Raw genomic sequence first — 25,321 nt, forward strand, 5'->3', positions numbered from 1 at the left:
AGGTGTCTGAGCTTTCCTTGTTTCTTCAGCTTGAGCTCTTAACACAGCAGAGATCGGGAAGTTGGTATGACCCGACTGTCTTCGTACGCAGGCTGTCCAAGCAGGTATCTGGGGTCACACGTGCTGTGAAACGGTTTCTGCTTCCTCTCCTGCTTTCCTCCTACGCCTTGCCTCTAAACTGGGCTACACAGCCATGAAGCTCTTTCTTCTGGCACACCCAGAAGATGGCTGGGAATGTCTTGTAATACATTTATCATCTGTGAACAGAGGTCTCTACTACAGCTTTTCATGCAGTATGCTAGAGTATTTTAGTTATGTGAAGTTAAATGATTGGCAAACTTTTTAATTTTAAAGATAACTCTTACTTTGAGAGGTTAGAAAAAATTTCTTGGTCTCCCGAAGAAATGTGGGGCTTGTGCTGAGCGAATCTATGTGGAATTATTCAGTGTTAAGGTGTTGGTCTGTAGGTGTTGGTCTTTTGGATTAGGCTTTCAAATACAGAGAGAACGGAAAGACTGACAGTCTTCGTTCTTAATTTATTCTGTGTGCATTAGGGGAAAATTACAATTATACTAGGATTTAAAGTAAAATACAAATCATTAGATACTAGCTTAGATACTGGAGATAAGGCATCATCAGCTGCCAACTGTAAAACTGATTTACACTCAAGTGTTACTTCTATTTTGATTTGCGCTGATGCTAGTACATAGTCATACATTTTGAACTTGGATTTAGTTTATTCAAGTGTCGTACTCTTAAGCAGCTGGAGTCCTGAATTCATGCAGCCGTGTTATTCCAGTTGCTCAGCTAAGGACAAATAAATGTATGATCTCAATGCATGTGTGTTTAAAATTAAAGGGGATTTTGTAGAGTAGAGCTTGCTCTGAATCAAGACTTACTGCAAATGAGGCAGTGTTTCTTCTGACTCAGCTTTTCAGTCTCACTCGTGTTAATTCTAACCTGATTTTTATATTAAGAATACTGGGGAAAAAATTAACAGAAGCTTCAGATTAAAAGTAGTTTGCAATACTATCTTACTTAAGTTGTGCTTGAATTAGTTTGTATCTTCCTCTAGGTACTGGTGGTTCTATACCTACTTCACATTATTTTCTTTGAGATGCAATTCTTTAATGTTTTTTATTGCTTTGATTTTCTGAGCGCAGTGAAATCTTAAAATTTCATTTGACAGTAACCAACATAATTTCTAAACTATGCTTTTCTGTATATGACGTTCCTTTCAAATAACAGCTTTCTAAAGGAACGCGCGTTCTCCGAGAATGTTTCCTTTCCTGCCGGTACTCAGTACTGTTCCTTACCAGCACGCCACTCGGCAGGCCCGTCTGCGTGGCAGTGCTGCTGCTTCGCTTGTGCAGATCTTACATGTTCTTACATGTTGTGAAATGCCCGCCTGATCTAACTTGTCTTTTATCCTTTATAATTGTTTATGTAGGCAATCGTGGCCAACAAAAATCGATGTACCCCAAGATCTGGAGGATGACCTCACAGCTTCTCCTCTCTCCCACACAACTGTTCCTCAGTCACCAGCTCGCACAGCCGAGAACATCCTCAACGGGCACAGAAGCAAGGCCCTGGGTGATTCAGCAAAGAAAGAAGACATCCCTGAACTGGCTGGACCGGCGCTTTCGGCAGTCCCATCAGTGAGCTTAAAGCCCACTACAAGTGGCCGGAAGTGCTTGTTCAGAGTAGAAGAAGATGAAGAGGAGGATGAAGAAGATAAGAAACCTATTTCTCTTTCCACTCAAGTTGTCCTGCGTCGTAAGCCTTCGGTTACAAATCGTCTTACTTCGAGAAAGAGCGCACCAGTCCTCAATCAGATCTTTGAGGAGGGCGAGTCAGATGATGAGTTTGACATGGATGAGAACTTACCCCCGAAGCTCAGCAGGTTAAAAATGAACATTGCTTCACCTAGCACAGTGCACAAACGCTATCACAGGAGGAAAAGCCAGGGACGGGGCTCTAGTTGCAGCAGCTCAGAAACAAGCGATGACGACTCGGAAAGCAGGAGACGCCTAGACAAAGATAGTGGGTTTACTTACTCGTGGCATAGACGGGATAGTAGCGAAGGGCCACCTGGCAGCCAAGGAGATGGTGGTGGACAAAGCAAACCCAGTAATGGAAACGGAGGGGTAGACAAGACGAGCCCAGGTGATAACAACAAAGGTGGGGGGAGTCCCTCCGGCAGCTCCGGCGGTAGCACCAACACCACTTCGGGCTCCACTCAGAGATGCGCTGGATCCGGAAACTCAATGCAGCTGTCGTCTAGGAGTGCAGGGGAACTGGTTGAAAGCCTGAAGCTAATGAGCCTTTGCCTAGGTTCACAGATTCACGGCACCGCTAAATACATTATTGATCCTCAAAACAATCTGTCCTTTTCCAGTGTAAAAGTACAGGAGAAATCGACATGGAAAATGTGTATCAGTTCCAGTGGAAGCACAAACCAGGCTTCATCGCTGGGCAACCTAAAATTTTTTTCTGACCAAATGTCAGACACAACAAACGAATTGGAACGGATAAAGAACAGGAACTTGAAAAACAGTGTGCTACAACTACCTCTCTGTGAAAAGACGATATCTGTGAATATTCAGCGGAACCCAAAGGAGGGGCTGCTGTGTACCTCCAGTCAAACCAGCTGTTGTCATGTCATTTGACAATGACCAACTTTAATAGCTCAATCTACTTGACAGCATCATTCTTCCTGTTGAGAGCTGTGAACACCTTGTCACGGACCCCTGTTTGTTGTCTTAAGATTTTTAAGTGGGCTTTGAGCAGTTATTTATTACACTTTAATTTTGTCTTTGCTTGATGGTATGACAATGCATGGTCTCTGCATGCTGCTAGCCGATATGTTTTTCTTTTTCAACAAAGCAAAATATTTTATTGTGTAATTTTTACATTTATAATTTTACTATGGAAGATCTGGATTAAGTTAAAATAAGTATCTGGATCCTAATGTAAATGGAGCACTTAGAAGTTTCATGTTCTGCACTTGAACTAGAGAGAGAAGCTTTTGTTTGCTTGTGAAATGTTAATTCTCGTTCTGACCTTCTGTGATAACGAAAATATGTGATATGTGGCATACTTCTATGTATCTGAAACAGAACCAAAGCAATAATGTTTTGATGCTGAAAACTCTTCAGGGAGCTTTCAGATGTTCCAAGGCTTGTACAAAGCAAAGATGCACTGAAATTAGTGATCTTGAAATACGATTTTAAACCCACACCTATTTGTCTTAAGCTATGATATGGATGAAGTTGTGGCTCAAAAATCAAACTGAAAAGATCTTGTGTTGCTAGAGGCAGTTTTCTTTTTTTTTAAAAAAAAAAAAGGTGAGTAATTTGTAAGGCAGCTTTCTCCCACAGAAATATGTTAATATTACAAGCAGACAATCTTCTTTTTTAATATAACAAAGGTAAATTAAGTCTACTTCTGAGTTTTTACATGCTAACTGAAAATAAAGTATTTGTATGAATTACTTTTGTTATTAGTATATCATGACAGCTAATATTTTAGGTTTTTACCTTGTAAACCTTCTACCCCTATCCTCTCCTCCTCTCCCTGGGATTTCAAAAGGCAGTAAGGGATGGAAAACGTTAAGGCAATTGGATTCAAATTGAGATAGTTATTGTCACTTACATTTTTGTCATTATTACTCTTTTAAAGACTTAAAAATACTGCTGTTTCCCACATGTACACCACTTCCTTTCCCTCAGCAATCATGCTTTTTCATAAAGTCAATTTAAAATAGCATATAGGAAAGTATTTATTTTGCAGCTCTTAGCCTTTCTGTCGGGTTTCCCGTTGCCACGGCAGGGTCCCGATTTAGAGTATTTCTGTACAAAAGGATACTTTTGACCAGATAAATTAACTTTGAGGAATTTTATTACCTAGAATAAAATATATTGCAGATTCCTAGTTTTTGGGAAGGGCAAGAATGTTTTATTTTTTCATGCTGTGCACTGGGTCTTCTAAGCAATGCTAGTGAAACTGGTAGTATGATGTAGCAGCGCCCTGGGCAGACATCGGATGTCTGAGAGGAGTTTACACTGTTGAGCATCTTGTAACCCTTGCAGAACGGTCAAATGCAACGCATTTCACATCCACCGCAGAGTGAGCAGAGCACCAAAGAACGGCGTTACGCTTGGTCATAGCTTCTACAGCTCTTCTGGATTAGTAGAAGGCTTTTTACTAACGGAGTCTAAATTGCGTGGGGTATTCTAACGGGCTAGCCTAGACAGGGATTTTGCATTCTGCTTCCTAAACAAGGCAAAGGATAAGTGTTTTACTTCTTAAGAGTTTGAAACTTCAGTTGCAGTTTAGTTTGCAGTTTAGTCAGCGTGATATTCGTAAATCAACAGCTACAAGAGCAGACGTGTGGGTGAAGCCATAGAACATATTTGCTTGAAATTTTTGAGCAGGGATCTTACCAAGGGCCAGAAATGAGATGTGTGGTTCACAGACAGTGAGCGTAACATCCCGTAGGAGACAAGTTTATAAAGGGCATTGGCAATAAACTGATTTGTTGCAGTTTTTTTCCAAGTATTGTAAATACTCTTTCCTGATATTATGTACAGCCTTGGAATGGCACCTTTTAACTAACCCCAGGTGTATTTTGTTTCCAATGTTTTTATAGACAACTGTATATATGGTGCTCACTTTAGAACAGCAGTGTTGACCATTTATGCTGCATAGTTGTATTATAGCCTTATAGTCGTGTGCGGTTGGTTGAACCCCCGGGTGTACAGATGTTTGTCTGAGTGCTGTCCGTTAGCCAGCTGTTGGTAGCTGAATGACTGTGCATGTGGTGTATGTTGTATTCTGTTGTCACGTAAAAGGAAGGGCGAGAATAACCACTACAGTAAGATAATATCGGACCAAACTATTTAGAGCAAGTAAACAGTTTCTTGTACCCCTTAACGTGTCTTTAAAAGTTGCATATAGTTACAGTAGTGTATAAATTAAATATTGTGGGAAAACCGATTAGTCTTGTATTTTTCTGTATGTGTGTATATAAATATATATAAAAAAAATGTACCTCTAGCAACTTAATCTGTATTTAAGATGTGACAATCTTGACGCAGAATTTTAAGAGTAGCAGTATAAATAAACAGAACTAATGAACAGAAATATAAAAATTTCTCACCAAGAATGAATCCACGTGTGCGTGTTAAGAGGGTACATGAATGTCAGCTGATCTTATTGCTTCCAGCAATGTTTGGCTTTTTCATTGTGTAAACATTCACGGTGTGCGACAGAAATGGAAAATCCGGTTAATAAAAGTGATACCTTGACTGGTGCGTAACCCCTGATGCGCATGTCAGTGCAGTCTGTCACTCCCGGCGTTCTCGGGGCGAGGGCGGCAACGACAGAAAGCAGTAGCGATGGGAGCTCGGTTGTCTTGACAAAAACGTGACTTGGTGCGCAGACGCATGTTAGCCTGCAAACTTTTGGCTTCTCTCACGTGGAACAAAGGTGTTCAGCTGAGCTCGGAGGCTGGCATGGCTGGCGTCGGCCAAAACAGATTTTTGTCTGAAGGTTGAGGGTGCTCTTAGGCAGCGCTTCGGAAGGAGTTGAATGGTTTAGTGACCTTCACAAGCGGCTGCTCAGCTAGAGAACATTTCTGATGCGCTTGTCCAGCTTAGCATCTTAGCGAACCTGGTGCTCTTCGGGCAGCTCCACAATGAGAGAGCACAACGGGTTTCAGAATCTCAGTTGAAATACTTGGTGTGCGCAGGTAAGGCAGAGGAGTCGGTTACAGCCAGGGCAGGGGGACCTCGCCCAGCCCGGCTCTAACGCTGGGGAAAACAAGGTGCTTGTCTCGGGCTTTTTGGATGAAATGACGGGCTGTGTACCAGTCTGCCACATCTGCCGAGGCAGCTGTAAATTAGTATCTTTTTTTTTCCCTTGTGAAGATATATGCGAGTTGAAGTTTCACCGGTATAGACTGAATGTTTTTAATTCAAGCCTACCCCAGTAGTCGTCGTCTTTGTAATGTAACATGGGTACTAGCAACAGCTGCCATCAGCACTGACGGAGGGCAGAAGAAAGTGCCGGGCTGTGCTGCTGTCACCCTGACTGCCCCAGCTCTGAAGACAGCGCAGGAGGCGGCTCCGTCTGCACACAGGCTCTGCGCCGTCGCTGCTGTCACACGACCCTGGGAGTTAACACCACTTCTTCACTGCAGCCGCTTCACAGTCTGCCTTCTACAGCTGTGCCCCACATGGCCGTGCTCAGGCTGCCATGTGCTGGAAAACATCTGCTCCTTCATCTGGAGTGAAGGATGTCAGCACGGAACGGCGAGAACAACTGCGCTACGGACGCTCCAGTCCAGGCGTGTGCTCTCCCTGTCATCGCCTGCAAACGGCCGTGCCTCAGCGCGGAGCCAGGAGAGCTGTGCTCCTTGCGGCTCGGCACAACCTGCTCGCCTGTGACTGCTCGTGGAACAGGAACCGCAACCAGCCAGAGAGGGTACGGCGACAGGGCAGTTGGCACACGTACAGGGATTAATGGCATTTAACAGGTCATGCAATTAATGTACGACTGCTTTACGATCAGCTAGTTGTGCGAAGCTGTGCCCAGAGGCTCCCGGAGCTGGGCCCCTGCCGATGCCAAGCCTCCCCACGCTGGCTCACACACAGGAGGGTGGAGGTGGCAGCAGGCGAGGAGCCGGCAAGGAACTCGTGGGGCTGCGATCAGCCCTGAGCAAACCTTGTGCCACCTCCTCTTTCCTAAGCTAACAAGGCCAAGCAAGAACAGCTCAGCAGTTGGTACATGCCGGTCAGATGTTTTAAAATTAATTATTCATTAGCAAATAAATGTGCCAGCAGGTACAGAGAAATCCCAGCGTGGATGGCTGGCAACAGACATGAAGAAACAGGGAATGTCCCAGACGTCAGAGCCAACCACGCCACCCCAAACAGCCTTTCCCATGGCAGAGTTTATGCGGGTGAGTATGAGCACATCTGTCTGTCACCAATTCCTGCTTAAGACTTGCTTTCAGTAACCGGTGTTTGCGTAAGAGCACCTTGAGGTGGCTGCACTCAGGAGAGCGCAGCAGTGACTCACTTCTCTCACTGCCTACCCCCGAAGCCGGCGGGCTCCCCCACTGACGGCCCACTGGTACGGTGTTTCCAGGGCCAGCTGGATCGCCCTTCGCTGGAGCAAGGTCTCAGGCTGTTTCGGCAGGCTCCCTTCAAGGCTATTTATATTTTTTTGAGCTTAAGATTGGAATTACTTGTAACAAGTTGACTCAGTTTGGCCTATCTGTGTGTATTACAAATGACATCAATTTCCAGAAGTCAAGAACCTGAATTAGTGACAGAGTAAAGTCTCATATAGCAGGGGAAAAAACGATGATCTCTCTTTACTTTCCCAGGTGGAAGAAGAATTATGTCATATGAAAAATGCAGGTACACTTGATATTTTAGAGGACTTCAAAAGCATAGGGGTTTCGTAAGGACTTCACTGGGCTCTCAGACGTGTCATGTCAGATCTCCTTAGCACTTAATTTCCACAAACCCTTGTGTAACATCGTCCTGTTCCTTCCCTCCCACTGCTCTCTCTCTTGAGAAGTACAGGGCTGGGCGCGCAGGAGGGAAGGACTCGACTTGCACACCCGAGGTCTGGCTCAGCGCTGCAGCCCTGGGGGCCGATGAGCCCTCTTGCACCATGCCCAGGATCGCCCTCGTCCCAACAGCAGTGACAGCTGCCGTCACCGTGGTGTCTTGAATCCAGCAGCAGGGTGCAGAGAGAGCCCACCCTCTCCAAGGGCATTACTCTTGGGGGCTGACAGCTGAGTCACCAGCCCTGCTGTCACCTCCAGCCCGATGCCGACACCCACCCCTCCAACTCTGGGACCAGGCAGGGCAGAGCTCTGCTGAAGAAAACACAGGGTGGTGGCATGGTTCCCGCTGGCTTTGCTTGTTTGAATAAGGCAGTAAATCCTCCATCGGTGCAAGTGCTGAATGAGATTCAATATCGATTCCCTCAGAGCGAGGTAGGCTGAAGTAGCCAGGATTGCTTGCCTGCTTACAGGGGAGCCTTTCCCCACGCAACGGTCCCAGTGTTTTCCTCTTCCACTGCCCCCACGTTCACAGGTGCTGAAGTCCGGCGAGCACAGTAGAGATCTTGAGTCAGCAAATCCTCCTGGGCCACGCAATTGAACCCTTGGCTCACAACACACCTGATGAGAGAACTTTTATCTCACCAGTAAATTATTTATGACCGCCCTTTTCCTCAAAAACAGCTTTCTTGGTTGTAATCGCTGCTGCTGAAGAGCCCTGTAAAATTCAAGCCTTATGGATAGGTACAGGCTACTCCCACACAGCCGTCTTCTTCCCAAACAGACACCTCCAGATTCATCCTAGGCTGTCCAGACTAGGAACAGACACACAGATTACACAGCTTGTGAATAGCAGTTACGGGTAAATATCTTATTTATTCCATCTAGTATTTTCATCTGACTACAGATTTTTTTGTCAGTAAATTTCATCCCTAGCATCCCACAGTTTTTTACAGATTATCTACAGCAGAAAGAAAGAAAACTATACAAAGACATTCAGAAGCAGACAGGAACATTTTTTTGCTCAAATGAGAAATGAAAACAGATGACATCGTGAATGTATAAAAACCCCCAACCAACAAACCAAAACCCAGTATCAAACCAATATCAAACAGCATGAAACACAGCAAACCCCCAGTAGAAGAGCAGCACAGAGGAATAGAAGCTAGATTTCAATTCAGTGACAAAATATTACTTGGCAGTATGCAGGTAATGTTTCTCAGCAAGCTAAAGTGTATGCTGTTTAGGACAGAAACACTATCACGACTGCGTAGCGGCTGTGATGCTAAAACAAGAGTTCTCCCAGTATCTAGAACAAATTCTAATTCCTACAAATCATAGAATCACAGAATCATTAGGGTTGGAAAAGGCCTCTCAGATCATCAAGTCCAACCGTCAACCCATCACCACCATGCCTAAACCACGTCCCAAAGTGCCACGTCTAAACGTTTTCACGTTTTTTGAACACCTAAACAAAGGATTACCATATTTCTCACTCACATGATGGAGGTCATAATTCCTCCATGCTTACTAACTTTAGGTGAAGAATCCCACCTTCGAAAATTATCCCAGACACCTGATAGAGTTGCCATCGGCAAAACACGCCAACTTCACACTCGCAAACCAGCACAAAACCCAGACCAGCAGAATCCCTTCCAAACATCTATGACAAGCGCACAAGAACATGCTCCGCCGGGAACCCATCCCCCAGGCTTTTTCTTCTCCTGAACTGTTCACTCAAACCCACTTGCTAAACAGCACGAGTGAAACTCGAACAAACGTGAGCTGCTTCAGATGGAAGCGGGCAAGAAGCTGCACAGCCGGGGAGCTTTCATGGAGAACATGCTACTCCCCTCCTCCAAAAGCTTCGGTTTTGGGATCTCCACAGGCAGGGAGACGCGTTTCCCCCAGCGATCCCTGCTGGCTGCTCAGGGCAGAGCCCGCTGCGGCTTCAGGAACAGCAGTGGCCCCTGAGACACCCCCAAAATAGCAGCGGGGCAGGGGACGCGTGGCAGGGGAAGAATAAACAGCGACAGCAGCTGTAGCTTGGTTTTGCTCCTCTGCCCAAGGGAACAGAGTCGTTTCTTACTGGGTCACGCTTGCAGAGTTTGAGAAATGCTAATTTTGAATTCCAGACAGAATACATTATTTTGGCTTCGTTACGTTACGGGGCTGGGGGGGGCCTGTGGCAGAAATCTGAAATGTGCAAAGCAGGCAAATACCTTAATGATTGTAACAGCAGATTTTTCCAAACAGAATTCCAGCAAAGATCACATATAGGTAAGTGACATCTACCAAAAATGAAGGTCACAGCAGGAGAAAATAAACTGTCTCAAGGTCACAGGAGCAAACACTGTAGATTTTGGTCCTATTACTGTCAGAAAACAACGAAACATTAGGGAAACTACCTTTCTGTGAAATGCAAGAAAAAAAAAAAATCACATATTCACTAGACACAGGAGTACTGGTATATCAGGTATGAAGTTTAATTGATCTGCTACTGTCAGTTTGCTTAAACCAGAAGATCCATTCAAGATCAGTTCAAGATCCAGGGAAGTGATACCAAAATCTAATGTAATCTAAATAATAAATACACTTCATAAATTACCAATCAGCAATCTGTTTCCCACTGAATGCCTTTTACCCAGCTTTTGAAAAGATTTTAACTGGGGCTTATCTAGAGAACTAGCACACAGGAGTATATAGTGCATACTTTATAATATTTCTGTTCAACTATTTCTCAGCTCATATAGGGAAAAATCATGTATTCCATTATGCAATGTATAAAATATTGCAATTAATTTGCTACGTGCAAACAGTAGCTATTAAGCAAGTCTTTGCAGTAATACAGGATGGATTAGGTGTTGTAATAAAGGAACAAAAGGGGCAGTACCCCAAAGGGACAGTATATTGCGGGTTAAATACCAGTCTATCTTCTTTTTTTTTTTTTTTCTTTTACAAAACTGCAGTTGAGAACTCTCGCTAGCTTCTGGATGCTTACTCACAGGATCTGTTTTCAATCACTCGAAGCATGGTGAGCCTGGCAGATTTCAGCCAGAGCTGGCATAAGCTGGAGTGCTTTATTTGGGGTTAACGTCACACACAGTTGTGTGCAAGAAACAAAGAGTGAAGGAGAAAATAATCTATTTTTTTACAAAGAATATTTACCGAGTAGCACCCAGGCAGATGCCACCTGCTGAAGGGAGGGTGGGGTGCGCGCCCTGAGAGCTGCCCGTGGCCATGGGCAGACACTGGAGAGGTGCCCGCGTTCCCAGGCGACCGCTTCAGTCACCCTCACTCCGTCACAGTCACTCCTTCAGCGACTCGGCCGCGAGCTTCATTTGCTGCGAGAGAAGGGAGAAAAGAAAAGGTGCACTGAGTGCAGCGGCAGCGTGACGAATTACACGGAACGGCAAAGTCTGAACGCAGGACGCTTCTGAGTCCAACCGAGTAACAATACCACACAGAAAAATTAACTGGAGCCTTGGTAGTTAAAACCAAAACTGCAAGCCTGTTGTGGCTGACTCTTCCCAGTGACGCAGTTTTAACAGAGCTATTGCCTCTCCCACCAAAAGACTCAGCAAATAATGATGCAATTTGTATGTCAGTTCTTTTTGTGACAAATAACGCCTTACGCCGAAATGACCAGGCCCGGCAGACGCAGAAACCCCTCTCCCCCAGCCTCCCCCTGTGCCAGGAGCTGCCAGTCCCTCGATCTCTTGGTCGGCAGCACGGGCTGTGACTTCAGAGGCTGGCAGGGAGCACAGACAGGCACGGCTGACGGGCTTCACTGGAAATCTGCTCTTACGTTTAGGAAAACACTGATACCAGGCTGGAATTAAGAATCCTTATCTATCTCTGAATCACAGGTTCGTTTAGTTAGTTATTAAAATACAGGACAGTTCCTTGAGATAACTTCAGATAAGCAAAATGCTCACTGCAACGAAGGACTGTGATACCAGAATCTCAGATGCAAAGGGAATTTTAAAAAAATTATTAATTATCCCTTGTTATAGCAGATATTTATTCTGAAGACACAAATGCAATTTGCTTAGCCAGTGGGAGAATTCTACCAAGTGGCATGCACATTTTTAAGGTACATTCTTTACAGATGTATAATTTTAGCTCACTGTGAAGTCAATACTGTAGAGGATTTGTTTTTCTTTTTTAGAAAAATCATAAAAGTCATTTAGCCTTAAAATATTTAAGTTTTTAAGGGATCTGAAAAGGTCCATGAACTACCAACACAACGTTGCCCCCGCTTTCCCACTGCATGAATGTTAAGATGCAACCGTTCTTCGGTATTTATGTCTTGCCCTTTTTTTTTTTTGTGGCTGTTGAATTGAACGAAAACATCCTGTGATATAAGGACGAGGTAGCAGACTGCCATGGTGATACGTGTTATTTCCAATCCTGTTGTTAACCAGATCTCAATGTGAAACCAGAATAACAATTCCAGGTGTTGAAAATATCTGCTGAGAAAGAAAAAAAAGAGCCACTCTTTGAAGCTTCTTATTAAAGAGGATGTTTTGTAACAGAGACTTCACAGAGGCAGTAAGAGGGCAGGTTAAACTGTGCCCAGGGCGTCTCTCACACATCACCAGGGGTTATCAGCTAAGGGTCTTGCAACATCTGGATGGCTGGAAACCACCCTGGTATACTAAGAAATAATCACAGTGACTTTAGTCCCCAAAGGCCAACACTGAGAGACGATGGTCCAAGGAAGGAGACTGGATGGAGACCAGCCTGAAGGACAGGGTGAGGAGCAAAGCTGAGGAGCTGCACAGCGCCGCTGCAATTCCAGAGGCCGGTGGCCAGCGTGGCTGCCTCCCGCGCGGCAGTTTGGCAGATGAGGACAGAAGGCGGCTGGACATGGAAACATGGGAGCGATCGTAAGAAGAAATGATCTATGCAGCTTCCAGCTCCTCAGCAGCTGCGTAGTTTCTGTATCATCCACCCAGCAGTGGACGGACATGTGCTTCTGAGTTAAAGTTCGTTCTTTTATGCTTGTACTTGATTTTACACAAATAGCCCAGTGCATACGAGCTAGTAGAAAGACAAACACCTAATAATGTTATTGAAAAAAACTGGAAAAGAGGAAACTGCAAACACAGTGGACATTATTATTCAATTTCTATTCTGTAACATAAAGCTGTCGGACTGCTTTAACACAGCACCTAACTTTCATTTGCTGTTAGTCTGTGCCTGAACCCACTCCAAAACATTACTCTGCATGATAAAACCCACCTACAGTAACTCTTCTTTACCATTTTTATCTGTACTTCCATGCCATCTATAAGAGAAGTAAAATTAGTTTGTGATACAAATATTTATACGCTCCTCCATAGCAACAGTGCAGAAAAAAAGCCACAGCTAAATGCTGGAAAACAGATTCTTCTTTTGCATCCTGATTCACTTATTTCAATAAATGTCTGCATGAAACTACAGCATCTTAATTGAAATGACTTCTACCGCTATTGTACAAACATTAAAAAGGCACAGAAGACAGCAACTTAATTCAGTTCATGATTCATCAAATTCAAACCTATTTCTCTTATTTTAGAATAATTTTCTTGAATTCTGAGCGTTGTTGTAATTACACGGGGATTGATGAGGAATACAGAGAACTGGAAAGGTATTTTTATTCTCTGCTTTCTGCAGGGCTTGCCAAAGCCTGGAAAAAAACCAAGCACATGACTACTAATGATGACTAGATGGCAATCTGTCCAAAAACGCTGCACAAGCGGGACTACTGTCATTTATTTTTGAAGGCTCTCCTTATTTGAACTGAGATAATCTTACGCTAGTTTTCTTTTATGCTGGCAATCTTACGCTAGTATATTTAAGATACACGACAAACAAACAAATTTACCAGCTTCTTCAGCGGGCCAGTGAGTAGAAAAACATCTTAAAATAGCTTCACGTGCTGCCATGGCGCACACAGCCTGGGCAAAACCCGTCCAAACGCAGCCACTCGCGTAGCTCAGGAAATGAATCACAAGCAACGTGAGAACTCCAAGAGCTGCATATTTCATTTCTTCTTTATAATTTCTAATACCAAAACATATTTTGCAGTACCTGGCAACACCAGGCTCCCCTAGGAGCTATCACGTCAGCAAGCAACATGCAGTGGCACCATTAGGCAGTAGAATTCTTTGCCAAGTTCAGTCTGAAGAATTTTTAAATTTTCTTTTCTTTTACTCTGAAAGGAAATGTTCCTTTTTACTGGGAAAATATTTCTCTAGGACAACTTATGGGAAAGGCAGTGTATTTTTTTTTTCTGACACTGAGAAAGGGAACTGACAGGGTAGATTTTAAGATCATCTTTCCGCCGATGGCCTCAACATGCTCACTGACAAACCTGTGGGACTGAGTTAGTTACTCAAAGACACTTCTGTGTAAGTTTTAAGTAGTATTTTAAAAACATAGAGAAAGACGTATTAAAGACTTCCTAATCTAATTTTCAAACCTACTAGATGCATGACGACACAGAAAAACAAGGCTCCGTTGTGGCATGTGGACAGCCTCTGTAAGCTCACCAGAGGCATAGCTCAGAAAGGCATTGGGGCTCAACAAACCCCCGCTTCGCTTATTTACCATCAGCTGAGAGTCACTGGCGAAAGGTTTATGCCTCTGCCCTGCAGAGCAGGCGGCGGTGCAGGACAGCGGACGGCGCGGTGCCGCTCCCGAGCAAGCCAGGCCTGGCTCTGCGCGGCCCCTCGGGCCACGGCTCTGCGCTCTGCGTGGCTGGCGCAGCGTCACCGTCCGCGTTATGCGGCACGCTCAGCGACCGCGGCCTACGGGTGCCAGACATCAGAACGGGAGCCCACCTCTAAACTAACAGTCATTTATTGTAGTGGGCCTATAACGCAGTTTATTCTAAAATTCTACTGCTAGGAATTGCTCTAAGTATTTATCTGCTGTAATTCAATATATTTGCTATTTCCATTTTACTGAGTTTAAATGTCTTTGTAAAGCACACATAATGTAATTAGATGGTACTTTCAGTTGAAATAGCAAAAATTCTTCAATGCGGTTTACTAATAGGCTTTACCAATTAATTACATTTCACTACATTTCCACATTAAATTTTCTGAAAGCGCTTTGATAAAACAGAACAGATACTTTCACACCACAAACACAGTTGCATACCAAGCCTGGAAATCAGGCTACTCCCTTTGTGTGTTCATAACCAGAAACACAAATTTTACTACAGAGAGCACTGACGGTAGGTATCAACGACCGGTAACTCTCCAGTCAGAGGGTCTACGGACATCTGATCTTGCGATTTAGCGCTATGAACAACACTAATTAATATATGCAAGTAAAAGAAATAGCTACAACCACAAACTTACGAGAAATATTTACAGTAACACCGCAGGCCTCGGCTAAAGCAAAGCCAGCTGAATTGCCACGGGATTTACTCCTGGGAGCACCAGGGCTTCGCTCAGGCTGCAGCCCCGCTGGAACTCTGGGTTGCTTCTGCGCGGCACAAGGAGAACCACAGCCCACCTTCAGCTGGAGCACAGAGCCCACGGCCGCCGGGCCGCCCCGCGCCTCGCTGGGCGCAGGAGGGCTGCTTTGGGCCAGGCCAGCACCTGCCCCGGCGCGAAGCTCCAGCCCGTCCGGCAGCCGAGAAGCGGGCGCTGCCTCCCACCAACCCAGCTCGCAGATCAGCCCGCGACCTCCTTTCTGCACAAGAGGAGGATGGAGATAACCAGTGCACGTTCCACAGGCGCTCGGAATCTCATCAAACACCCTCCGCTTCCCTGTGGGGTCTCTACGGGACAGCCAGCCTTTCATCAGGTGGCTGACAGTCTCTGCTTGGCTCGCTTCTGGCTGTCTACTTCACGCTGACTTCTTGCGCGTGCCGAGCTCCATGTCAAACACTTAGAATGCTGCTGTTTTCCAGTTCTGCTCGGTCCTGGTAAGCCAGCCTCTAACTACACTTAATTTTACCACTGTGGGTGTTAACGCCAACTGACAATTCAACCACAACCTGAGGAAAACAATTTCAAAAAATAGAAAGCATTTTAAAAGCGAAAAATCGATGAAAGCAGGAGTTAATGACTCGCTGGTCTGGTGCCTTTCCATGTGCGCAGTCAGTGCACACGTAAGGTTGTGTGTATGACGAACAGACATGTAATCAGCTGTGCAGTTAAACACAGGATGACATGAAGGCAGATGTTTCTAATGAGCAACTCCATCTTCTGCTTTTCCTGTATTCACTCTGTAGAACAGCTCACTAGCAGTTTACTGCTTAAAGAAAGCGCAATGTTACACAGTATTTTTCCCACTTTCTCAAATCAATTATAATATGAAAACATGATGGATATGTATTAAAGTTATCCTTTCCTAATGGTGTGCTGTCATAACAAAGGTTGTTTCCTGGGCCTTGAGCTGTTTGCTGACAACTGCAAGAACTGTATCAGCTTAATCTGCAAGTGCCAGCCAGCTACAGCAGAGGCAAATCAACACCCATTTCAAAACTTGGTAAGCCTCTTCTACATATAGTATTTTGTTCTGTGTAAAAGTGCACAAACTTATTTAATGGAAATTTGTCCTTGCCATTTATAACGGTGGAAAGTTGTGGTAACTTCGTATCTAGAACCACAACCCTTCCCTCCAGGCTGTCACGCGTGGCGTTAAACACTCTCTGCAGGGAACCGAGCTCAAGGACTTCAGGTTTGGGGTACCTTTTAAGCCTCATTTCTGACACTGACCAGTTTTTCAGCAACCTCTTAGTTGCCATAGCTGGAGAAGATAACTGATGCTTGTTTACAGTAGCAATAAACACCTTTAGGCTAGTCTACTCCTGGTTATAAATCCCAGGAATTCTGCGTTATCCCATGCAGCCACAATGTAACACTGAACACTTATTTTCAGTAACTCATCCAGTACAACCCTTGAGTCTTCTTGAAAGCTATTGATTTCCAGCATACAGTTTCCCCCGACTTAAGTAATAAGACAAAAGACTTGCAGGAACAATTTCACAATTTCCCTGTTTACCAGAGCAAAGACCAATGGCCCTGTGATGCTGCAAACTGGTGAAAACAACTCACTCGAAAAAAAAAAAAAAAAAAAAGCCACACATGAGCACTGAACAATCAAAATGCAGATTTTTGATGAGAAGGTGAGAAGAACTTTAAGCTGAAGAGAACAAAGAAACAAATGCTGAATAGTGTAGATCTGATGAGAAGGACTCTGTAAGCAATTGCAATAATTTAACTTCCTGAGGACTGAAAAGCTACCAAGCACTGCACCTAATATTCTCCTTACCTCTAGGCTGCATCTGGAATATTGTGCCTAGTATTAGGGCTTCCAGTATAAGAAAGATACTGATCACCTTCACCAAGTCTAGCCATGGGACACAAGACGGGCAGGGAGTCGATGCACATGTCCTGTGAGAAAAGGCTGAGACGCCTGCCAATATCTACAAGGAGGTCAGCAAGAAGATGGAGACAGGCTCTTTGCTTCTCTCTCAGCAAGAGGACAAGAAACAAAGTGGTCATAAAGAAATAAGCCAAAATAAAAATTAAAAAAATCACTACAGGGATAACTAAGCACTGCAGCAGTGGTCCAGGGAGGTTTTGCAGTCTCTGTCCTTGGAGGTTTTCAAGACCCGACTGGCAAAAGCCCCAAGCAACCTGGTCTGAATTTGGTGTTGGCCCTGCTTTTAGCAGGGGGTTGGGCAAGAGACCTTCTGAGGTCCCTTCCAGGCGGAGAGAATTTTATCGTTGTTCCTACAGGAATCATGGCAGAGAAGTTTGCCCAGACTTTACAGATCTGGAGTGGGAATCTGCTACAACACATAGCAGGTAACAGCAAACAGCAAAAAAGTAACTCTCATCTTTCCTTTCATGTATGCCTAATTCACGACAGAACACCAAGTACAAAAAGTGAGTGTTAATGAAACAGTAAGTTTGCAAAATTAGTAAATGCAGAGTCAGGAAAACCTGCAGAATCACATCATACGTGCCTTGGAGTATTGTGCCTGATTAATAGTGCTGTGAGCCACAGCAGACAAAGCAACGCCATTCGTAGCTGATTTTTTTTTCCAAGATTTTTTTCTAATCTACTTCATATAGTCTCAGATTTAAATTTCAAAGTATTAAATTTAATACTCATTACAATCTTCTTACAGTATTAGTCACCCTTTGCTGAACCTTATTTTAGTTTAGTAGAGAGTACAAGAATGTAGAAATCATAGAAATCAACCATATTTGATAGTATCACAGTATTTTCTTCAAAAACATAGCTTATGTATTCTGACCCGCAGAACATTTAAATTACATTTACCTTGGTTTAGTTCACACTTTTTAAAATTCACTTCCTTCACCATAACTGACCATGTAGTTGCGAAGCGAAAGCTAAACAGACAATGTGAAGCAGTATGCCTGAATGCCTAACGAGGAGCGCGTGCCCTAGCCGCCCTCCCGGGATGCCAGCCCAGCCTCGCCGATGCTCTCCCCGTTAGCTTACGCAATTACCTCTCATCCAGTACGCAGCCAGTCAATAGATTTTGGCGTCAGAAACTATTGACTAGCTAGGAACGCAATGATGCAAAAATATCCCAAGCGACATGACCTTGATCGCGTCTTGGAGCAGAGGGGTGGACTGCACCGTCCTTCCAGAGCCGTGCCTGTCAGCCACACATTTCTTTAATTCTGTGACCTGGGTCAAACAGACTTCACTACAGTTCGAGGGTGCAGTTTGTCCCTAGGTTAACAGTACATCAACCATGTTTTAATGATTTCAGGGTGAGCTATGATAACGTTTATTTTCTCTGGAGTTTTGGATAATGTTAATTACCAGTTTGCAGTTAGTAGTTAACAATCAAGGGAAAATGGGTAAGACAAACCATTGCTCCTCTCTGACGTTTAAGAAGCTTACACGCTAAGCAGGATGCCCCAGAGCAGGCCCTTAACCTTTGCAAGAGAAATGCCCAACGCTTTGAGAGTTTAACCAGGCCTCTGGACACAAACCCCGGCTGTGCAGATACGCCTGACACCGACACGTAACTGCCGACGTAGCCGAGCTGGCCTGACCGCAGCGGTAACGGCACCAACAGCCTGGCTAAGAACCGGGTCGCTCGGCAAATGCTGATTCACTCCTTCAGCTCACGCGCTTTGCACTCGCCCTGCCTCACGATTCCGGAGCCACAGCGCAGAAAACAGGGGAACGACAGCACAACAGCGTCTGGAGGAACGCCGGCACCAGTGGCGAAGGATGGGAGGGCGGTGGGTGGCACCGCAGCCAGACAGCCAACCGTCCCTCATCCTCGCACCTCTGCTCTGACGGTCGAGTGCTCAGGTGGTGTCCGAAACACACAGCTCGCTACCGCGTCCCAGAGAATAGGTGTTTCGGTCTAACACTTTCACGACAAGCAAGGCTACGCGAGCTCTGTGCTTTCATTGCAGGAGCTGAAGGCTGGAAGGGACCCGCTGGGTTATAGACACGAGCTTCCCTCGTGTGCATAAACCCACTTCGTAGAGGTTTGGCCCAGAGGAGACCACACAACATCTATTCCAGTGTTACATGTGCCAAAACCCACATGGCTTTTGCCAACACCCTTTAACAAATTCTATCGTATGAAAGGCAAAATGCTATTTTAAACTAGTTAACGCCACAATAAGAGCAGAGGAAACATCAAGAGCATGAACACATCTCTGTAATCCATGCAATAGCAGGGAACAGTCTATGTGAAAAGTTAAGACGATCTCTCAAAAAGGATTATGCCTCAAGACGACAAAAAAACACTCCATAATGACATTACTTTCTGGCCATGGATTTGGCCATCACTGGAGCCCAGGCACCCAAAGCCCAACACCTGAGCACCCAAAGCATTAGCTCCCCGTCCCCCCTCTGCTCTGCCAGCGGACACCATGGCATGCCTCGCCCCAGCCCAAGCCCAGCTGGCCTGAATAACACGGGCCCACAGTTCTTCCCAAATTTGTTAATTTGTGGATCCATACAGAGCTCTACTCGGTTTCTGAAAAATGGGTAATAACAACAAGAAAAGGTTACTCCTCTGTGCAGGGAATTAATTCGGCAATCTAGATTGGACTCCAGATACGAAACTAAGAACGCAACTTCAGGCACTATTTTTGGAAATTTGCATCTGTGACATAAATCGGATATAAAAAGCAGCCACACACGGAGGGCGCGTGGCTCTGCTCTGTCCTGCTACCACTCACAAACCACAACGCTGCAAGTACAAAATTTCCGTCTGCCTTGCAGCAGCGAGAAGCTTCAGCCTGACAAATACGTCAGATGACACCAGAGAAATCCAACAACTGAGTGGTGTAAGTAGAAAATATTCAGATATACATGAAGTATAAACCACATGTTTAGAAATCAGACTTCTGCACCAAGTGCTGGGCAGACAGACAGCAAAAGCAACCACTCCAAGGAGTTTCAGAAGGAATTCGCCTCTCAGTTTATCTGCTGTATCAGTATGGAAAGTGAGTTCAACTCTGAAGTTATTGTTACCACAGTATTCACAAACTAACATTTCACTGCAGTAAAGTAGGAAAAACTACTCAATGTTTAAATTATTTGGTGAAGGACTACTCTCAGTTTGACCCAAGAGTTTACTAGGCAAGGAATCCAAGACCAGCAAGAGAAGGGACCTGCCAGGTCACCCTATTTGTTTCCCTCCCCAGCAGAGGCTCTCCTGCCCCAAGTATTTGTCCTTACAATATAATTTCCAGTAACATTTTCATTCTTGTATTTCTTTTCAAAAACAAGCTTTCTTCTACTTCCTATGGGGGCTCTGCTATTACCTGCTACTGCCTTTTCACAGACCAGTGAAAAACAACCCATATCAAGCTGGAAACCAATTGCTAGTTGCAGTTATCTTACAAACATTCTGGAAAAATCAGCCCTACCAATTTTGAAGTGTAACAAAGGTCCCTGTGCAGATAATTTCAGAATGGCAACGACACAACTGACAGAATTCCTTCTCGCACCAAGGACACCTGCGACAATGCAGATTCCCCCTCTGCCGAGCACCCTGCTCCTCGGGAAGACGAGGCGCACATGGGAAAAAAGGCAACTTGTTTTCCCTGGATTAAACACTGGGCTAAGCGTAAGTATTGATCAGTTACAGGTACTGATTTGCTTTTAAAAATATATTTAATTTGATAACTATCTGAACAGATAAAGTCATATACCTATTCAGATAAAGTCAACTACTCATAATAGTAATGGTGGATTTATGGTTCGATTTGGCTCACTAAGTCCTCGAGCTGAGCACAGGCAGAGGACAGGAAAATATTACAGGAAATATACATCAGCCCTGCCCTTCGCTCCATCGCAGGCATCTGCTTATTGCCACTTTGGGGCCCGGGCTAGAGAACCCCTCAATCTCACAACCCTGCGCAGATACACACATACTCAAAGGCACACAGCTCATTAAAGGTGCCATTTTCATTTAAGAGGCACAACTGCATACGAAGCATTACTCTTGGAGAACTACAAAAGTTTGTCTAATAAGCATGTAGGAGAGTCAGAATAATCTTTGAATTAGCTTACACAGATATTTGGAAAATGAGTAAGAGGTTGGTTTGGTAGTTTATAACTCTGCATTTCTTCAAAATGAGTGAAGTTGTAACAGCTGACATAGTCCTAAATTATAGGTATAAGAATATTTATAAATCACTGTGCTATGCCTGTAGTAATTTTAAACAATCTAGCAAAGAGTAAAGGTCTGGCTTTCTTGAAGGCAACGGCAAAGTTCTCGTTGACTTCAGCGAAGCCAGACCTTCCCTTTATGTGCTTCCTAGGTTACGAGTGAAAAAAACGCTTTTCCTTTTTTCCAACAAAATAGTGGGAAGAAAACCTCTTTGCTACAGGTTGTTTACTGCATTTGTTCAGAAGTGATGTAGTGAGTGATTGGTAAAGCTCCTGTCCGCCTGCCTGCTTTTTCACTAGAAAAATAAAGTTCTCCTGAGCGTGATGCCGCGGAGGTGCTGTGCCCATCAGTACTGCCGTGCCCCAGGTGCTCCTCTGTAGCCCCCTTCCCAGAGCCATCTCTACTGTTCGTTCTCAGAGACCTGAGCACACTGTTGCGGTCTTCTGCCTCCAATACTACCAGCAATTTTTTTGCAAAGCTTTATGAAACTGTTTTGCAATACAGAGCAAGCTATGGAAAATTAAAACTATACAATAGCTACTATTTTCAGGCCCAAGAGATTTGAATTTTAAAGCAGCTTTGTAACACGAAGACAAACAATGATCTGTAGATATGCTGAATATTAGCGTGCACTCTGAGATCTGCTTTACTGCCTTGGAACACCCTACAGCATATAACTGAGCAATTCCAGAAAAAGATTTTAGGGTGACATTTAGCTTGGAAAAAAATGTGGGAATGATTTCTGACTAAATTTTACTATTTTCAAGCTGTGTCAACCCTATAAACCCAGTTTCTCTCTGTTAATTTTTGTGCAAAACAATACATAAAGACATAAGCAGATTACTTGCATCATACACATATAAATTTGTAAGAAATTATTTTAATAATATTGTTATTTTTAGGTTTAGAACTTCATATTGAAACTGTTACCTTCTAAACAAAACTTGAATAATCACAAAAAAGGGTAAGCACACTGAAATTATTCTGTTACTTTTTCAATGTGAATCTTGTGTCTATGTGGCCTCTCCATGCACAGAGTAAGACAACGTTCATGTGCTTTGGTAACACGCCTCCTTATTTGTTCTGCTTTTTTTTTTTCTCAGTTCTGTCAAGCGTTTTTGCTTTCTTTATTAAAGTATTTTGCTCCCTTTCCGTATTTACTCCTTGCTGATTCCCTGCCCTGTGTTCTGCTGCCCTAGCTGCACCCTCTCCCAAAAATTTTTGTTTTACTTCCAGTTTCTTCAAACCTAGAAATCTCTCCCTTCTGCATCCGAATTCACTGGACGGCAAGGGTCGAACCTGCCGGCAGAGACACTGCCAGAGGACAGGCCCTGGAGTCCAGGAGCTCCCTGGTGGGAAGGGAGCTCCACTCCTCCTCCCGCTCCCACCATCCCGCTCCACTTTCCCGGACGGAGGGAAGGAAAGGAAGAACCGAGCCCCGCTTGGCTGCTCCACTCCAGGGGGCTGGATAGAGCCTGGCCATGAACTGAAGCCCAGGAATAAATGTGCTGAACAGATATACACTGCTCCAGGCCAGCCGCTGTTCTAGACTGACCTTCTTCTTTTGCTTCAATGGAAATTAGAGCTAATGATGCCAGATTCAGCATGCACGGAGGGATTAACTATTGTGATTCATGTTAAATTGCCACACTAATTTAATTCTATCAGATCTCAAGGCTTTGCTTTGAAATGTTTCTTATACATTGCAAAGTGCTTTTACTGGGTACCCTGGGTTACCAGAACCATCACATTCCCATTTCTCAGTTTTAATCTGTCACAATAAATACAGCATCTACCATGCAATGACAAATATCTAAAACTATTTCTCTTCAACACATTAGCTGTAGCACATTAAAACTCCGTCCTATTGCTATAGAAACACTGTACATACCATTTGTCAGAAAATTTATGTTGTCTTATGAATTTTATAGTAAGACCTTTATAAAATAGGTTGTTGCATCTGTCAAAACAAACCAGATTCTAAAAAACATGCCAGTAAGTGCTGTCAAAGGACTCTAAATAAATGTTTAAGACATCATATGATTTTGCATCAGTAAAGTGAGTTAATATTATCTGGTGAGTCACCTAGTTAATTCACTGTAAATTTATGTGATGGTATAAGATGGAAGGTGAACACACATTTCCACAGATCCTTCAAGGCAAATCAAATATGCAAGCTGGGACAAGACGAATAATTACAAAATATTAACAAGCTGCAGAAATTAATTTTCTGCACTTTAAGCTTGGTAATCTGTCAGTGCTCACATGCTCATGTTTCCTTTTTGGCACTGGAAACAATCAGAAAGCAAACAGTGAAAATTCTATGTACCATTACAGGACCAACAGAACCGCAAAAAACATGGCAGTAAGTTACGTTATTTTCTAAAATAGTAATAATTCACAACCATAGCAAAACATTTCTTCAATAATCTAAAGCAAATACCTCTCACACACACAATTTTCCATATTAATAGGAAATAATGGTAATTATTAGTGGTGTGAGGAAATACAAAGGGAAACAGGATGCCCAGTAAAAAGAAAAGGGATTGTAGGCTGTGGTTTACAAGCCAGTGTAAGAGTGAATCTACAAAAGGAGCTCAAGAGCATTCACACACACAGATTCTCATTCTCTCTCTCTGTAGCTGTATACTCATCTATACACATACAAAAAATACAAAGAAAATGTATACACACAGAAGAACAAATAAAGACGACTTAAACAATGCTAGTTTCACGGGGATGAGCAGTGCCATGTGTTGTTTTTTGTTTGTTTGTTTTTGTTACCTTGAGAATTCTTCTCCTCGTACCTTCCTCATTCGCAACCTGTGAAATCTGGAAATTGGCCAATATTGCTACCATAATATTATGGGGAATTCATACTTCGGATCAGCAAAGGAGTTCTTCAGCAGACATTATACCCTGAAGACTAATAGCATTAAGTATTGATTTAAAATATATATATGATATATATTACTAAGTATTAATCTCACATAGAAATAACCTTCAAATAATTATATTTGAATTTTGCAATCTTATCAACTTTTGATCAAAGAAATGTATCTCATTGAAACTGCCATCTGCTGAACTTGCTTCTTGACTTTGTTTGATCTTTCTGTGACATGGGAATAGTCACAAATAATAATGGAAAAATATATAAATAACACCTCAGCAAAATTTTCTCATATGGAGTCTGCAGGGCTCTTTTCACTAAAAAGAAGAAAAGAAGTCTTTGTCCTGTGTTAGTGAATGAGTGAATCTCTTTTCTTGATTTCTGCTGATCAGTGAAAAAACAGAAAAGAAAATTCACTCAGAATTACTAAGATCCATATAAATGCTCTTGTATTAGATGTTTATGCAACAAACTGAAACTCCACAGTGGCATTAAAAATAATCTTGTTTTTGAAGCAGATATGAAACTTCTTCCGATTTATAAGTTTAATATTAATTGCTACAGAAAGTAAGCAACTGCTTCTATTAATAGTTATTCCAAAGTTTTAACTGTTCACTTTCGTACACTTCTTATGGAAACAACAGGACTGATCACTCCCAGAGAAAAAGTAACTGGATGAACTAATTAATGGTTTGGTCTGGTAATTTCAACATCATCAAGTTAAAAACAAGTAAGGAAAACTTTGGGTGTGTCCCACCTGCAGATGAAAGGTGTCTTCTTACCACATGCAAGCCTGATTTAGTCACTTAGTTTCTCAACTTGGCAGACCAGCTAAATTCTGGGTTTGCTCAACAGCACTTCCATCAAACCAAACCCATCTGTCTTTCATTAAGATTCTACCTCACCACTAGTTACCAAACGTTAGCTAAAATGTGGTAAGAACAGACCTTTCCATCTCTCAAGAGATGACCAAGCCTTTTTCAAGAGACAGACGAACTGATTAATTTGATAGCATCTCAAGTCAGAAACAGGAAGGACCAAGTGTCACTAAAGAGGTATCTATTTAGCAAATTTAGTACTCCTTTATACATGTGTGCGCGCATGTGTGTGCGTGTATATATATAGGAGTACTCTTACCTTTTGAAAAAATCCATCAGCTTAAGATGATGCTGACAAGAAACCCCATCCTTTCAGGAAAACAGACTTTCTTAGTTTT

At 43.5% G+C, this 25,321-nt stretch overlaps 2 protein-coding genes across 5 annotated transcripts in view; one reads left to right on the forward strand and one right to left on the reverse strand.

Annotated features, from left to right (window-relative positions):
- Positions 1–5,321, forward strand: part of SNRK (SNF related kinase) — a 44,607-nt gene extending 39,286 nt beyond the window's left edge. For both annotated transcript variants that reach the window (XM_075418932.1, XM_075418933.1), the window contains exon 7: positions 1,451–5,321. In XM_075418932.1, the coding sequence (XP_075275047.1) occupies positions 1,451–2,669 (1,219 nt within the window). In that variant the 3' untranslated portion in view covers positions 2,670–5,321. The remainder of the gene's footprint in view (positions 1–1,450) is intronic.
- Positions 5,322–10,040: 4,719 nt separating this feature from the next.
- Positions 10,041–25,321, reverse strand: part of ANO10 (anoctamin 10) — a 131,797-nt gene continuing 116,516 nt past the window's right edge. For 2 of the 3 annotated variants that reach the window (XM_075418935.1, XM_075418934.1), the window contains one exon: positions 10,041–10,923. In XM_075418935.1, the coding sequence (XP_075275050.1) occupies positions 10,888–10,923 (36 nt within the window). In that variant the 3' untranslated portion in view covers positions 10,041–10,887. The remainder of the gene's footprint in view (positions 10,924–25,321) is intronic. The other variant, XR_012763737.1, reaches the window with a different exon arrangement.

This window comes from Opisthocomus hoazin, chromosome 4 (assembly GCF_030867145.1).
Source record: "Opisthocomus hoazin isolate bOpiHoa1 chromosome 4, bOpiHoa1.hap1, whole genome shotgun sequence".
Lineage (NCBI taxonomy): Eukaryota > Metazoa > Chordata > Aves > Opisthocomiformes > Opisthocomidae > Opisthocomus > Opisthocomus hoazin.